General features: G+C 33.3%; 1 protein-coding gene across 1 annotated transcript in view; it reads left to right on the top strand.

Moving 5' to 3' along the window:
- DYNC2H1 (dynein cytoplasmic 2 heavy chain 1) overlaps positions 1–17833 on the top strand; it is a 143023-nt gene that overhangs the window by 34721 nt on the left and 90469 nt on the right. The window contains exons 45-60 of the mRNA XM_066544741.1: positions 492–636; positions 1867–1969; positions 3181–3348; positions 3468–3592; positions 4723–4971; positions 5780–5888; positions 6878–6991; positions 7843–7985; positions 8701–8782; positions 10082–10236; positions 11123–11260; positions 13566–13679; positions 14834–14994; positions 15157–15280; positions 15900–16021; positions 16881–16967. Coding sequence (XP_066400838.1) covers positions 492–636; positions 1867–1969; positions 3181–3348; positions 3468–3592; positions 4723–4971; positions 5780–5888; positions 6878–6991; positions 7843–7985; positions 8701–8782; positions 10082–10236; positions 11123–11260; positions 13566–13679; positions 14834–14994; positions 15157–15280; positions 15900–16021; positions 16881–16967 — 2139 coding nt within the window. The remainder of the gene's footprint in view (positions 1–491; positions 637–1866; positions 1970–3180; positions 3349–3467; positions 3593–4722; positions 4972–5779; positions 5889–6877; positions 6992–7842; positions 7986–8700; positions 8783–10081; positions 10237–11122; positions 11261–13565; positions 13680–14833; positions 14995–15156; positions 15281–15899; positions 16022–16880; positions 16968–17833) is intronic.

Genomic DNA, 17833 nt, shown 5'->3' on the forward strand with positions numbered 1-17833 from the left:
AGTCTAACACTCAGAACTCAGATTCAGCCTCTCTTTATAAGGACCTCTTGTCAATTTAGTCTTTGCAAAGATGTAGCTGTTCCAGTCTTTGATCTTTTCTCACAGTTTGTGATTGTCGGATTTGGTTCTTATTTGGTGCCTCCTGGCACCAGAGTCCAGCTAAGAGGAATCTGCAGGTGCCTGTGGTAGTGAAGTGTTTGAAATATGTTTCCTGTTGGATAATTTTGCTTGCAGTAAACTTCTTTCTGCAGCTTTATGTTAAGGTGGTATTTGGTTATAAAGTTAGAGAAATTGAAGTTTATTTATTTAAGTTTGACCATATCAACAGAAAATTTCATAGAGTGGCTTAATGCAATAAAATGATGATTTTTCTTAGCTGCTGGAGGGAAATGCTATTCAATGAAATTTCTCAGTAATTGTGTAAACTAAGTTTAACTCAGTTTTAGTTAAACAGAAAAAGTCCATAATGACTAGGTTTTTTCCCTTTCTAGCTATCCAGAAAGAGAACAATTACAAACTATTTATAGTGCCTACTTGGAACCTGTACTACAGAAAAATCTAAAGAATCACCCTGTTTGGGGTTCTTTACCAAAAATACATCAGCTAGCAGGATCTATGGTTCAGATCTATCAACAGGTATGGAAAACTTTTTTCTTTCTTCAAGGAGATGGAGAGTTCAGATATTTTATTACAAATAATAAGCTTTTGATATTAACAAGAGAGTAAAAAGGTTTATCAGTATTAAAATCTAAGTTTATATCTTTTTAATAAAGTTGATATCAATTTTGGAACTTGTTATTTTCAGAAAACCCTAGGTATTGGAAACAAGCAGAGTAAGCAGTAAATGCTCTTGCTTTCCCACAGATTTGTTTTAGGATTTTGGCACTCTTATCTTAACACTTCTATACTTTCAGTTCCTGATTTATGAAATGTGGATAGTAGTGTTTTACTACTTAATGGATGAGGAGACAGTGCAACAGATGATTCTGTGACTAGTTGTTTTGGATGCTGTTATGAACACAGAAGGAGATATGAGGGTGGCATCCTTTAAAAACATCGAGGACTACCTATTACAATGGTACACTGTTAAAAGCCGGTGTTTACAACTGGACACGTGTTCATTTTGGCCTCCCACTTGAAATTTAAGAACTTCTGTCTAGCAAAATGCTTAACTACTTGCTTTTCTTAATCAGTGCATAGCCTTACTGGGGAAGGTACTGTGTGGTGCTTGCTGTAGAATGTATGAATGTCCCCATCCAGGCAGAAGCATGATATAGACTTGATCCTTTTGACTATGATGTGGGCTTAGTCACTGACTGGCATGCACCTCTTAGCAGGAGTTACATTTGACATTGATGTATTCCAAGAACTATGAGTTGAAGTCTCATTACACTGTGCTCAAATGACTGATGAAAGCAGTTATTCCTTGAATTAAAGATGTAGTTGTAAATTCGAATATGCTCTGTGGGAGAAGAGTAAGTATGAAGTATTTTGTAGTAAGAAAGTATTACTAATTTAGGTAGGTTTTAGTGTGAAAATGTTAATAATTTAAGTAGGTTTTTATTACATTTCAGTATTGCCTTTGTGTTTCATATTTGGTATTGTTTAAAAAAATTATGTATTTTGTCTGATAATACTGCACTAACAGTCCTAGGTGAGATGTGCAGTTGTTTCCATCACAAAATGGTACTGAAAAAATGTTCAGACAAAAATCTTGTGGTCAGAAAACAAGATTTAAACAAGGAGTACATTCATAGAATATCTGAATGTTCACCAACTAGAAAACTAATCTATCTGGTACCTTAGAAAAGTACTTTAAATTTTACAATATCATTTTTTTTTCCTTTCCTTAATTCCCATTTTTAGGTACGAGCAAAATTCACAGTTGATGATCACAGTCATTACCTTTTTACACCATGTATTCTTACTCAGTGGGTTCTTGGTTTATTCAGATATGATTTAGAAGGTGGTAAGTCACTTATTTGTTTTTTTTTTAATAAAGTAGTTCTAAAATGGGCTAGATTATCATTGATGTCAGTCTTACTGTTGGCTCCACATTGATCTTATTAAACTGTGAACTGTCTGTAACTGAATGGAGGGGAAAAATGTCTGACAGTTCATTCCATAACATAAGAGTAAACAGGTTAAAAAAAAATCCAACGATGTTTTAAAATACATGTGGGAGCTTTTTATGGTTTAAGGGAAGTTAATGGTTTGGGACTGCATTCTTACTATGGGAATTTGAACTGTGCCCCCTACTCTTCACTGTTTTGTTCTGTGGTTTTCTGTGTTTTATGTTGAGGTTTTTGTGAGCATATTTGTTGTTTTCTGTATTCCCAGAGCCTTGCCTCTCATGCTTGTCCTGCTGTACCTGGTTGTATAAACCTGGTTTATACACATACTTCAAAGGCTGCTTTCTAAACTTGTTTTTGTCTCTGAAATTGGTATTATTACTACATCACAAGCAATTACTCATTATGTTTTAGCTCTTACATTCATTAGAAGGTTGCATAGAGGGCTGCTTAAAGAGGATAAAAGTGATAAGAATGCTGTACTTCCTTTCCACTTATTTTCTGGGATCATGAGATGGTAAATGCAGCTTGAATGATTTCAGAAAAGCTGTACTGACAATCAATGAATGGGTAATCTCAGCTGATTTAAGGACTTCTTAGTTGTATCTAACATTGACATGTGCATGTGCTTTTCCAGCGATGAACAGCAAGGCTTGTTATTACTCACCTTCCTTTTTACTTTTGTGAGGAGTATTTAAGATTTGGAGTCTCTATTGGCATTTTCTAATACAGACTGTTTTGGGTATTTATTATTATTTTAGTATTTGTTATCAGTCTTTCTCTTCCCATTTAAAAATATCTTCTGGATTTTCTTGGTTTCATTGCCTGTAAAACTGACTTTTAATTTTGACTTTGTTAAAAGCTGACACTTGTTTTAATAGAAAGAACTTGCTTTAATAGAATATATTTCATTTTATCTTGTAATGATCCATAAAGGAATTATTAAAAAGCACTTCATAATGTTTACTTTTTCTCCTATTTCTTCCTTACCGATGCTCTCCTACTGGTATGTAATTTCTCTTGCTCATTTTCAATTTCATATTTTAAAGTAGAAATTTGCAAATCTATTATAAATATATAAAATTAATTATCTCATTAAATTTTGTAGGTTCATTAATACAAACTGCAGACTTTGTGTTGGAAGTTCTTGCTTATGAAGCACGCCGCTTGTTCCGTGACAGAATTGTTGGCACGAAAGAACTTCAAGTATTTGATAACATTTTGATCAATGTGTTTCAAGGTGATTGGGGCTCAGATGTTCTGGACAATATGGCAGGTAAGCCATTTGAAGCATACCACACAAACCTGAAATATTTGTTTAGGAAATGCCTAGTCAAGTTAGATAGCATATGAGTTGAACACCTGAAGTTTCAAAAGTTTCCTTTTTTTTCACAGATACCTTTTATGCAACGTGGGGAGCTTGTCAAGAGGCATTCATCACACCAGGCCAGGCACTACCACCACATGGGAGGCCACTTGGCAGACTAAACTCAACAGACCTGAAAGATGTTATTCAAAAAGTGAGGCATGATTAAAGAATATACACAGCAATGATTCTAGAGAGTTTTGGCTAAGAGTAACATGCAAGCAACCAGGTTTATGGTGGGGGCTGCCTCCTGTTCAAAGAATCACTTTTTGCATTTGGTGAAGGGAAGACTTGTGATGTTATGTGGCAGGCAGTAGGAAGTATGTAGCAAGGTTAGGTTGATGAAAGGACATCAGTTGCCTTTCTTGCTGATGTACAACAGTTTGATGAACCAACATTTTGAGAAACTTTTATGTCCATATGTATTTGTATATTGTTTGAGTCCCTAAGTGTTTTACTAAATGATTTCTTTTTGAATGTGCAGTATGGTAGCATAATTTTTTGTTTGAAGAACTGCTGGAGATTTGGCATGCTTTTAAGCAGTTAAAGTACAAAAAAGTGAGCTTGATGAGGAAATGCAAACATTTTAACTCCTCCAGACTATCTGATTTTTAGAATGAGAGTTTTTAAAATTGTCACCCTTAGTCATAGTGTTTGATGGACTTCAGATGGTAATCTACCACCTCTCCTTAAGTACCAACTTGTGACCAATACACTATATGGGAAATTAGGAAATTCAACAGCCTCAGTAAGCAGGGAGTTTGTTGATTTCCCTGACTGCAGGATACATTGGGCTTTAAAGATGAGGTTTTAATGAGTATAACAAGGTCATAATTTAATCATAGGATCTGCTGCTGTGTGTCTTTCACTAGGAACTTCCATAATAAGCAATTATGCAGCAATTAGGTGCCTAAAACACTCTCCTGAGTTATTAATTAATCTGTAGTCAGAAACACAGCTCAGACTTCGTTCTCGTCCATTATTCAATTTTAATTAGTTCAGTGGTAGATTCCTATTACAATATATCAAAGACTTCAAAGGTGTTCTGGTGCTGGGCATAGTGTGATATGTTAATTTTTGATATATTTACTACTTATAAAGGGTATGTGAGGTTTCTAAATTCAGTGACAAAATTTTTTTTTTTCTGAATGTAGCCCAGTGTGATCTCTAAAGCTTTTAAGCCTTTCTTTTCTAAACGTTAAAATATTGGATGTTTGCATATCTCACTGCTTATATTTATTAGTAGTGATTAGATTTTTTTTTTCCTCTTTTTTTTTAAAATAGGGTATAATTCATTATGGACGGGACAAAAAAGAGGTGGATATTTTACTGTTCCCTGAAGTCCTCAGTTATATGTCCAAAGTGGACAGAGTGCTGAGTTTTCCGGGAGGATCACTTCTTTTGGCAGGACGGAGTGGTGTAGGTCGTCGGACAGTTACCTCTTTAGTCAGTCATATGCATGGAGCTGTTCTGATTACTCCCAAAATTTCCAGAGGTTATCAGCTGAAGCAGTTCAAGACTGATCTTAAATATGTAAGTCACTCAGTTTGATCTATTTTGTAATGCTGTAGGTGTATGTTAAAGAAAAAATAAAGAATGTGGGAATTTTGAAGGACACCAAAGGTTGTGGAAAAGAGATTTTAAGAGAAGAAAAATGATAGTCTAAATGAAACAAGTAATTTTTTAGAAATTCTAAATGTGTGCACCGTTCTTTAGAGTAACTAATTGAAAATCCACTTTTTGGAATACCAGAGCTCTTTTTGATTGTTGTAGAACTTATAAATATGAAATTTTTTGTGAATATTTATGCAAAAGGCTTTTTCATGTATATATTTCCATGTTGTTATATACTTTTATTTTCTGTGTCTACTATGATCTACCAGTTAAGAGTAGTTCAATCAAATAAAATTTTAGTGATTGATGAAAGTGTACATATAATTTAAAACCAGTTGCAAACCTTGAATCAGTAGATTCTCATTACCTTCAGCTATGCTAAAGAAAATTCTAGATATTTGCCTACACAAAAGAGTGATTAAATTCTATCATTGAGTCATATACATAAATATACTCTATGGAAGAGTCTGTTTTAATTATTTTTTTATTACTAAGCTGTATATCTAGGTAAAATATTCTTTGTATTTGATATCTCTTTTAACTGATTTTAACTTGGAAATCTTCTGTAAATATGTAATAGTGTAGATACTGTGGAGAAAATACGTATGTAATATCTAGTGAAGGAAAGATTATGATCCGTGCCAGTCCCTTCTAACTCAGGATATTGTATGATTATCATTCTCTTCTGGACAATACACTGCTATTTAAATGTGTTCCCTGATTGTAGGTGATGGAGCTTGCAGGCATTGAAGCCCAGCAGGTGGTATTGCTGCTGGAAGACTATCAGTTTGTTCATTCCACTTTCCTGGAGATGATCAACAGTTTACTGTCCTCAGGTGAGTCAAGTCCAAAGAGTGTATGGTACTACTTTTACCATGCCACTTAGCTCAACGAGGCAGAATTAGATGATGTTTTCTAATTTTATGTCTCTATCAGAAGGTTTAGTTAGCGTTCTATGCTGTTTTAATTAGAGTACTTGTATGTAAGAACCTGACTCAAGGTCCACTTAGTTGTCCTTTAATTTACCCTATAGTACACTGTTTTAGTTCCTCTAATTAATTTCAAAGGAGTTTTTGATAACAGTGTAACAGCAGAATGAAAATGCATTCTACTCTTCTGCTTCCCTTTTATAATAAAACTCAAAATTGAGAGTTTCCAATGCTTTACTAGATTGTACAGACTGAGTTCTTTAATTAAATAGTCACCAGCAAAGCTCACTTTTCTGAAGTGAGATGATAAACAGCAGTAACAAATAACAAAAATGACTTTATTTTTGTCCAGCTTTGTTCCTGGATGAGAGACAGGATCATTGAAGGACTGAGTCAAAGTTGCTAAATGATTTTTTTGGAACTGCAGTAGTTTAAGAGCTGATTAATAAGAGCACCAGATTTTCCTCTCTCTTATGTGCTACCCCAGATCTACTTACAGTATCAGATCTTGATTATCCAGTGTTAAAACTTTGTCTGAGAATCTAGACAGCTACTCACTTTCATGTTCCTGTGTCCTGGCGTATGACAGTTTGGTTTGATTTACTTTGTATGCAGAAAAGGGTCACTGTCTTTGGGTAGATTTGAAAGAGCCTTTTTCAACCACATTTCAGCAATATAAACAAAGTAGACTGTTAAATAGAATCACTGTAATTTGTTTTTTTGTTTTCATGATATCATGAAAAGAATTATTAAGAAAGTGGGATAATACTCAAGAAAGTATAGAGGTGAAAACTATGAAATTTGAATTCTCTATACAGAGGATTCAAGGGAGACCTTCAAAGCAATTTAAAGAATGCTAGTGTATTTTATCTTAATCAAATTCATTCTTGAAATAGGAGAAGTTCCGGGGCTGTATAAAATAGAAGAATTAGAGCCATTGCTATCTCCTTTGAAGGATCAAGCTTCGCAAGATGGATTTACAGGACCCATTTTCAACTACTTCACATACCGTATGTCAACATAGTTATAATTAAATATGAAGTTTAAAAAGTGGTATAATAACAAATGGACATATATGGTATAATAACAAATGGTATAATAACAATGGACAAATAATTTCTAACATGGGTTTTTTATTGTGTGCAGTTTTTACTTTTAGCTAGCAATCAAATAGCAGGCAGGAATAGTATTTGTGATATTTGAGGGTACAGAACCCTCAGCTGAAAATTTATTTTTCTGTCTGAAAATTTGTATTGATGAATGTTCTACAAATGTTATGAAATCTGTTGTTGAAAGTAATTAGAAGGAAGAAAGCTTTTTTCCCATTATTTTCTGGTTTGTATAGCTTTTACATTTATCTAGTAACAGATTTCTTCTATTGATCAATTACACCAAGAAATCACTTTGGATTCTGACTAATTATAAGCAAAATTTACAGATAGTTTTCTTAATTATTTGTGTTTCTTCCTTGGCCCAATGAGAAGATTAAATAGTTTAGAAATAAATCAAAGACTATGACAGAAAGAATACAGTTATAGCAACTAGCCATGGAACTACTTCTGATTGGTTCTATTGGTCTACATGAATTAGAATGAGAACTAGTGCTTTCTACTTAAATACTGCCAGCTCTTCAGAATTAAAAAATGCACTATATTATAGAGAATGAGAATTCATGGTACTTCATAAATTTCTACTTACAAACATTCCTTTTCTAGTGTGATTTGATGTTATAGGCTCTTTTTTTCAGAAATTGTTGAATTGCCTTGTGATAAGTATTTAAAAAAAGGCAAATTATGTTGTATTTGCAATAAATCTACCATCATGTAGTCAGATTATTTACTAAAAATTGTTGCATTTTTAGGGATCCAACAAAATCTGCACGTTGTCTTGATCATGGATTCTACCAATTTAAATTTCACAATAAACTGTGAAAGTAATCCAGCACTGTACAAGAAATGTCAGGTTTTATGGATGGAAACCTGGTCAGAAGACAGCATGAAAAAGGTAAGTTGCATTAATTGTGACTTACTTAAATTAGTATCTCTAAATATAACTGAGCTCTGGTGAATAAGGTCAAGATATTTAAGGTTGTGAAGGAATAATTATCACTGTACTTATTTAATCCCTTTGTATACTTATACAAAGATGGAAAATTCCACAGAACAGTGAAGCATTATTAGCATTGTTGTTTTACCGGTAACATTATGTTTTGTTCTCTCTGTGGGCTGACTTGAACAACATGCTGACTACTATGACTCTGATCAAACACAGCATTTAAGAACAAAATACAGACTACAAGCAAAATGTTAAAACCAGTTGTATTTTGTTTGTGTGCTGAGGTTTTGGTGTCAGGTTGGCCTGCAGGGGTGACTTCTGTGAGAGGCTGCCAGAAGCTTCCCCCATTTCAGGTGGAGTTAGTGCCAGCTGGCTCCAAGAAGGATGTGCTACTGGCCAAGGCTGAGCCCAACAGCAGTGGTGGCAGTGCCTCTGGGATAAATATCTTCCACTTGAGAGAATAGGAAGTTATCAGTGACATGGAAAGGCAGAATTTATCTTTCTAATGCTAAAAGTATTCTGTGGATTCCTTATTTTAAGTGTATCATTTTCAATCTTTTCAAAAGAGAAACTAAATTGAAGGTTTGTGTGTTGGTTTTTTTAAAATTTTAACTCAAAATGTCATTGTTCATAATTTTCATGCAAAAAATTGTGGTTTTTTTAGATACCTGAAATGCTTCTGTGTGATTCAGATGAACAAGAAAAGACTGGAAAAACACATAAAGAAGTTAAGAAAAAACATTCAGGTAATATTTAGGTAGACCTACTAGTTATTGTTATTAAGCACTTGATCCCATGTTGGGCATAGATAATAACATAGATACTTTGAGTATGTGTTTACCAGCATATTCATAGACTTTGGTATTATTCACATGGCAGGCATTTTGCACAAGGGAGCATTAGTCTGGAACATACATCCTGGCTGATCCAATGCAGTCTCTTCTGTCACAAGCAGTCACTGTATATATATATATATATATATATATATATATATATGTGTATATATATATATATATATATATATATTCAGTTTTATACACTAATTTAGCTGTATCTTGTTTTGGTCAGTGTCTTCCTTCTATGTGGATATTATTTCGCAACCTGAAAATTTGATGTTTTGAGACTTTTTCAGTTTAGATATTTCATTATTCTTTTTGTAGATTTTCATTTTACTGTATTAATTTCAAAAACTACTTTGTTGGAAGTAATGCCCCTTTTTCAGAATAATTAGTTTTTATCATAAGGCTTCAAATATAGTCATGTTAAAAAGAGTATCTCAAACATAATCTAAGAGACCTGTGCCAGCACTCACTTGCAGAATACTACTTTTAGCCACTTTCTATAAAAGTAGTACTTAGAGGTCATGGAACTAACAGAATATAAGATGGTAAGTGGATCACTTGGAGTTTCTTGGTTTACGTTGCTTTTTAATAGACCAATCAGAATAATGGGCTAAAATAGTATTTGGTGTTCTCATTACCATCCATCTTTATCCTAGATCATCGTAATTAATCTAGGCTGCAGTACTTATTACAGGCATTCATTTATATATAGATATGCTTTAGGAATTTTTTCTTTTGTAGGGTAATGTGGTTTATTTTACAGTATCTTTGAGCTTTTTTTGAGAAACTGTTCAATAAACTGAATGGCAGAAAAAACCTTTTAGTTTGCCTGTCATCAGAGATAAGAGAGAAGACAAAAACACATGGGCTTTATTTCTAAAACAGTCCCAAGTACTTTAAAATTCAATTTTTGTGGAAGTAGTTTCTTATATGATTAGTCTTCAGTAGTCTGCAATTAATTTTGCTGGCTTTTCCAGACATCAAACAATTTCAATGTATTTCCTTCTGAGAAGTAGGCATTTCAAATGTATTTACATGTTGTTTCCATGAGAGTACTATAAAAAAGTATAGTCTTTGTGGTGTTTTGAATACTCTTAATTCATATCTCAAAAAGCAAGCATATTCTCTTGCTTTTTCTTAGTTATTTTAATGTGAGATAAAATTCAGTATAATTTTATCTGTATAACAAATGATGTTGTACAGGTCATTCTGATTTTCTGAAGTCATTTTTGGCAATCCACGAATCATGTAAAATGTACGGAGCAACACCCAGCAGGTATATGACATTCCTTCGTGTGTACAGTACCATCTACAGCAGTAAAAGAAGAGAGCTAATAAAAAGGCAGAACCACTTGCAGGTATGTGTTTAAAACCCTTAACATATGACTTTTCAATATATTCTTGCATTAGGAAATGTCTCTTGTATTAATGAGCTGTAGCTGCTAGCCTGGTAATGTGATGTGTGTGTCCTCTATTGGCAAATGCTCATGATCTGGTTTCAGGAGAGAAATAGTATCAATCTTAATGCCCTTTTCTGTTCAAGTGCCTGAAAGAGTGAAAAGTGGTTTTCTTGTTTTTGTTAATACTTTTCCTTGAGAATGTATCAGACTGGGCATGTTTCTTGTTAAATGCTCTGCTAAGTAAAGGTAATAATTTACTGGAAAATTAGTGATGTTTATCCTCAATTAAAATATCTTCCAGATAATTTTTTTTTCAAATATATCTTGAAATATTGGTATTATATAAATAGTATTAAGGAAACAATGTAAAAAGTGTGAATAAAGAAAATAGTTAATTTTGAGCATAATTGAAACTTTATTTTATATATATGTTTTTTTAGTGTTCAAATATGTAGAAATCAGATAATCTATTTTATTTCATTCTGTTTAACTTTTATTGATTTGCTTTTAGGGGAGATATAGTTACATTGAGTTAATATCAGTTAACTGAAATGCTATTGAATTACTGGGAAAAATATTATATGCTAGTTGTTGTTTCATTAAAACTTTATTGTTTTGAGATTTTTTTTATCTTCTGGCTGTAGTAATAGATCTTAGAGCAACACAGCTAGAACTACCAGATCTAATTTTTAGGTTAAATAATATCAAGAAAATGTGAAAAATAATTAAAAAAAAAAAGATTAGTCTACATTATTCTTTGTTTGTCCATATTATTTATAGCAAATGTTCATTTAAATTCACTTCAAATTTGTTCTAAATATTTGCTTCTTATAAACCTTTGTAGGCAGGTGTTTCAAAGCTGAATGAGGCTAAAGCCCTGGTAGATCAACTGAACACGAAAGCTGGAGAACAAAGCATTTTGCTCAAAACGAAGCAGGATGAAGCTGATGCTGCTCTTCAAGAAATTACAGTATCTATGCAGGTGGGTATACAATCACATCAAAACTGGGGGGGAAAAAAGAAAAAAAGCTGTTTTTCTATCTTTGGTCTCTGTAACTGCCTATGTTTTCTCTTCTTTTCCACTGTTACAAAACCTGATGCATTTACAAGAGTTTACCTAAAGGAAGGTGTGAGCCCAGAGGCTTGAATAAAGGTTGCAACAGGACAGAGGATTATGTAATTTAAATCAGGTTAGAACTGGCTGAGTAGGAAGAGATCAGTGTAAGTTTTGTACCTGAGTAGTGTTGTAGTTTAGTCTGTCTGAAAGTTTTCCTAGAACTTTGTAAATCCAGCTGATGGGTTTTATGGTTATCCCAGATAGGAAATTTCAACAAAATACTTACAAGTATTTTGTATTAGGACTATTTTAAGTAACAAATACCAGGAATGAAATTTGTGAACTGTTAGAAAATATGTATTTCATGAGGCCTGGTTCTCAGAAGTTAACCTCACAGAAGGTTAGATAATATCTCTATATTCATCACTCTTTGAATTTTTATTCTTCATCTCAGAGGCAGACTTTTTTTTTTCAAAATCCTGTAATTTTCTTTAGTAGTGTTTTCTCAGTCAAGTAAAATAGTTGTATAGACAATAGGTCTCTACATTGATACTTCCTGGAATTATAAATGTAGGATAAACTGTAATGAGTCTAATGTCACTACACTGTTGTTTTTGTTTTTTGGGTTTTTTTTTGTTACTGTTTAATCTGGTCAGTCTGAAGTTTGATGTCAAAGTCATTCTCCATATGCAGTAGAATAAATGCCTAGTCTTTCAAACCATTTGTTTCACAGTGCTTTAAAGGTGCATTACATCCATTCTTTGTAAGTCTCTTCCTGTAGGCAGTTTTTAATATTTTTGGGCTCTATCTGTCTATGGTACATGGATTTGAATAATAATGATTGGCTTGGTGTATTGATGATTTCAGTTTTAAATCTGCTGTTGTCCTGTAGAGTTACAGGTATGTGGATAGCACATACTACACTATAGGAGAAAATCAAAGGATAGGCCAAAAGCAATGAAACACGATGGCCCCACTGACATCAGAAAAATTACAGTGGAAGTCATATTATTTAGATTAGCATAAAGTATAGGTGCCCTCTAACATTTTAATGTCACTTCAAATGATCTAGCTTATATAACAGAGAGAGCTCTAATACATACAGACTCTTTTAATCTCCTTTCAGAGAAAAGCTTTTGACCTACAACTGAATGTTAAGGTTTTCTTATTCAGAGCAATCATTCAGTACATGTTCGTTTGCATGAAATGTCTAATCTAGTTTTATGTAGCTAATGTTTTATGGATTTGAATGTAATCTTCAATAATATGCTGATCTGTAGCTTGGGTTAAGTGCTCAAAGGATTATTATTATTTTAAGATTTTCTCTGCTTTTATGCATCTGTTACCTTCTGCTACAGCTTCAACTCAGCTTGACAATTGCTGGTGATGATAATGTGTTATATACTGGAAAAACAAACTCGGGGGTTCACTGTCTTTATCTTTTAAGTGATCTGAGCCTAGATCAGAGTATGTTATACTTTTATCCTCAATGAATAAAAGACTTTTAAGGTCCTTTCTACTGTGGTTTTATGTACTAGATATTAATTGTTGTACTGAAGTGTTTAGGATTCCTGGAGATGGCTAATAGCTACTGTCTGCCTGTAGACACCGGTAGGTACAGTACAAATCCGAAAAAGAAGTGTAAACCTAAACAATTTACAATATAAGTGTATGACATAAGACAGTTATCCTTACAGACAGATTGGTACAAAATTGCAAGTAAAGAATCCCTACCAGGATTAGGAATTCTAGCTAATAATCTGTAGTTCCAATACTGGTGCTTTTATGAACATGATAGAAAAAGAGTGTTTTAATGGTGTTGTGAAAGAAATTGAAAATGAAATGGGATCAGGATGAAGACAGTGAAAGGAAAGTAGTACTTTCAAATGTGGTAAGAATGTTACAGAGGCTGTCAGCCTTATGCTTTTAGAGGAAGGCTGACATAGGAATGGAAAATCAGAAGGAAGGGGAAAAAAGTCATAATGAGCCTCACAGATAGAGGTACAGATCTGGTCTGTGGTAAAGAAAGGGAAGGACACACTGTAAAAGCAAATTATGCTTATTCCGTATAGTTTATTTACATAGCCAGCCTGCCTAATGTCAAATACACTCAGCTATTCTATTGTAATTGGTATTGTGCAAATTATTATAATGATGACTAAAAGAAATAAGAGACCTAAAGGAATAAAGTCGGTGTAAATCCACAAGCTAAAGGATTTTTTTTTTACAGAGTGCTAGTGAGCAAAAAGCGGAAATGGAAAAAATAAAACACCGAATAGCAGAAGAGGCTGCAGAAATAGAACAAAGAAAAAGAAAAATTGAAGATGAACTGAAAGAGGTTCAGGTAAGAGCTGATAAGGAAAAGTAATATTTTGCAGTCTGATTTTATCTTACTTATGTCCCGCTGTGCAAAATAGTTTTGCAGAATTTATCCCTGCAATTCTTAAATTTTACTCTAAATTATTTTGATACTAAAACTTTTATGCATTAGAAAACATTATACCATGTGGCAAATAGAGATTGTCGTTCTGGCATTTGTGTTCTGTTAGATAGTAATTACAGAAAGAGAGGCAAGCCAAATCTTTCCTTCACCTGCTGTTTCTATGCTGCCATGCTCTCCAGATGCGTTCTGATTTTATATAATATTTTTCAATTACTCATATTTAATATAAACCAACTACATTGCTTTGATCAAGCTGGTGATATAGGGCTTTGTATGATCAGCTGAACGGACATAGTTTAGTGGGAGATAATTTACAGTTATTACTAAATCCTGAAAAGTGTATATCCTAATGATGCTACCGCAAATTGCTCGGTCAAGAGATTTTACAGCTGTTGAGCATCAGTTTTTTTGGGAGGTATGTGTGTTCACTCATTGCTATTAGTCTGTGTTTTTATACTATGCATTTAAAATTTATACTAAAGACTAAGAGAAGAGTACAAGAACTTAATTTTTTTCCTTTTAAATATCATAGGCACCAAGGAATTATATCCTTGTATTGAAAGAGACATAGAACTACAGGATTAGACCCATCCTGTGGTCTTTGATAAATATGAAGTTTGTGCAAGGTGTGCACAGTCTTTAATGAAAATTTGTAACTTTGTTTCCTCACCATTTTTTTGCTTTGTTGATAAGGGTGAAAGATTTGTTTAGCTACTGGAAATAGAAAGCTCTTGTGGCCTGTACCTCTATGGATGTTTACAAAGAGATCCCTTGTCATGCCTATAAATAGTAGTTAGCATCATTATTAAAAGACACCTGTATCACAATGTCAAGATTATATTATACTGTTTTATATGGAAGTGTACTTATTATCACTTAGTAAATACATGGCAATTTTTTAGTAACTTGTAAACATGAATCTGCATCAATGTTAGTTTCTTAGGTAATAATGTATCTAAAAAGAACAAGAAATTGTGTGAAAACTGGAATGGGAAATGTTCAGGTTTCTCATATCCTTATCTTTCTTTTTTATGTGTTTTCATTCATGTTTTAAGCCATTGGTTAGTGAAGCTAAATTGGCTGTTGGAAATATAAAGCCAGAGGCTTTGTTAGAAATCCGGTCACTACGGATGCCCCCTGACATAATCAGAGACATTCTAGAGGGAGTTCTGCGCCTCATGGGGATTTTTGATACATCATGGGTGAGCATGAAGAGGTGAGAATTGTATTTAACCTTTAAAATAAAACATTTATTTACAATATGAACTACTCTCTGTTGTATTCAGGAATCTTGTGCTCAGAATTCCTCAGCTTCATATGGAAATAACCTTTTTAACATTTGTTTCTTCTTTACTTATTTATTTAATTATTTTCACAGTTTCTTGGCCAAAAGAAGTGTAAGGGAGGACATAGGATCATTTGATGCCCGTAACATTCCAAAAGAAATACGAGCAAGTGTTGAAGAGCTTCTTTCTAAAAACAGAGCATCTTTTGATCCAAAGGTAATTCCTGATTGCATTACATAAAATGAAAACAAGACCAAAAAAAGACCAAAAGAAAATACATAATTGCCTGGTCTGCCAGCAAAATTTTTAGGATGAACTTCAGTTAGAGAAAAAGTGATGAATTCTGCTTGCAGATTTTGTCAGTATAAACAGATGAAGGTGTAGCAGAGATTACTCTGTTCCATACTGCCTCCTAAAGTAAAAATTTGGTTGGTGAGTGTGATGGAGTGGGGTAAGAAGTCATTATAGAATTGAGTACTCAAAGATTTTCTTACTGCTATAAAGTAAAACTCAGACCAAGGAATTCTAACTGGCTCCTTTGGCATCCTTGTACCAGAAAGAGTCTAATAAATCATTCATTGATTTAAAAGTTGTTAATTTCAGTTTAGCTTCATAGTTGTAAAAATACCCACTGTGGTTTTTTACATGAATTGATGGCCTTCAATGTAATCTTAGCAACAATTTAAAAGATTAGTTCATTTAAAGATTTGGCTTATTAGCATATTTAAGTTGGTAACTAGAAAATCTGTTGCTATTACTTATCCTGTATTTATCTATTTTATATTATACTTCAAGGACTTTGTTATAACAACTTTACTTGTACTGAATTTTTCAGAATGCTAAACGAGCCAGTGCTGCAGCTGCTCCATTAGCAGCTTGGGTGAATGCCAACATCCAGTATTCCCATGTCTTAGAACGAATTCAGCCTTTGGAAAAAGAAAAGGCTGGCTTGGAAGCGTAAGTTAGACCCTATTACAAAATCAGTGGTTTTAATTCCAATGGTGGTGGGTGAAACTGAAGCTGCCAAAGAGGAATTTGAGTATGAGGAAAGGCTTCTTTACTTGAGGGTGACAGAGTGCTGGAACAAGGTGCCAGAGAGGTTGTGGAGTCTCCTCCTCTGATATTAAAATTGTGCCTAGACATGATCCTGCTTTAGCAGGGGGTTGGACTAGATGATCTCCAGAGGTAATTTCCGACCCTAACCATTCTGCGATTCTGTGTGAATTGAGGTTTATTAAAAACAAAAGATAAAAGATAACCTCATCCAGAGGCAATAAAACATACATCCTGAGACAGAAGAAGTAACTGTGCAATAGATTCTTTTTCCTGGAAGCTACGCCTTGGATGTCTTTTGTACAATCATGAGTTACCTGTCTCAGCTGAATACTTTCAAGGAGAAATGAGCATCACAGGTATGCTTAAAATGTATTCTCTTAGTGAAACCCATGCTATTTTATGAGGTATACAGTTCCTCTTTTTCAGTCATGTACTGAGTGTTATCAGTTTCTCCTTAGGATTAGAAAGGTAAGACATAGTCCTCTTACCATACATAACCTGAGGAATCTGTACTGATTGTTTTTCCAGGTCTTAAAATTCTGTATGAGAAGAATTTGTTCTGATTTTTAGGAATGGGGCGTTTGGTTTCCATTTTAAAAACTATGTGATGAGAAGCTTTTACATGTGAAAATATATATTTCAATATAAAACACAATGAAGAACATCTTTGAACTATCTTTATGCAAATTACTTTCCTGTTATATTTACTCTTTTTTTCCCTTGGTTCCATAGTCTTAAAATAAATATTACATTTTTATAGTAATCTCAAGAAAACTGAAGACAGAAAACAGAAGTTAGAGGATCTTCTGAACTCTGTTGGTCAGAAAGTATTGGAACTGAAAGACAAGTAAGTTGGATGTGTTTATTTCAAGATATAAATAAAAACCATGGATGATTTTACAGTATAAATAATGAATTGTATCTAAGGAAATCTAACTTCCTGTCCTGCAAGATATTTACATCAGAATTAGTGATGCTTTGGCGATCTGTACTCTCAGTGGAGATAAATATTGTTAGATCACAATTCATCTCCTTGATGAGATGAAATAAATGCTCCTTAAAAGTACCTGCTTCTCACTTCTGACTGTGTTGGTAGCCTTTATTGGAGGCATTGTAGATGTCAAAGGGAAACAGTGTGTTTATCACCTTCTGAATCCCAGAGGAATTCAATGACTCCTTAGGACTTTGGAAACATTCCTATACAAAACTTCTACTGATCACAGCTTGAAGAGAGGCAGTATTTCTTTTAGGATGGCCTACTTTTCTGACAGTTAGCTAGTTAGCTGTCTCCTTTTTTCTTATCCTCTCATCAATTACATGACTCACAGAGGCATAAAAATAGATCTGGTAAGCATTTATACTTTGTCCAGATTCTGTTTAATCCAAGTTTTTCAGTTTGATGTTTTTATTATGTACTTAGTATAGGAGATACTTTGGAATCTGACATATGTACATATTACTAAAAGTGATGTTTTATGGTCTGCAAAGAAAAAAACTAAATTATTGAATTATTGTAAATCAACTATACAGTGATTTGTTAGATTAATTAAATACTATATATTAGAGTTAAATATTATATATTATCATTATATATTATATATTTATAAAGTAATATATAAATATATTATTTTGAATAGGTGAATTAAATGTATTCATTATTTTATATATTAATCAAACGAAATAGATACTGAACAGTGTGAAATAATACCTAAA

Source organism: Molothrus aeneus, chromosome 2 (assembly GCF_037042795.1).
Source record: "Molothrus aeneus isolate 106 chromosome 2, BPBGC_Maene_1.0, whole genome shotgun sequence".
In the NCBI taxonomy this organism is placed as follows: domain Eukaryota; kingdom Metazoa; phylum Chordata; class Aves; order Passeriformes; family Icteridae; genus Molothrus; species Molothrus aeneus.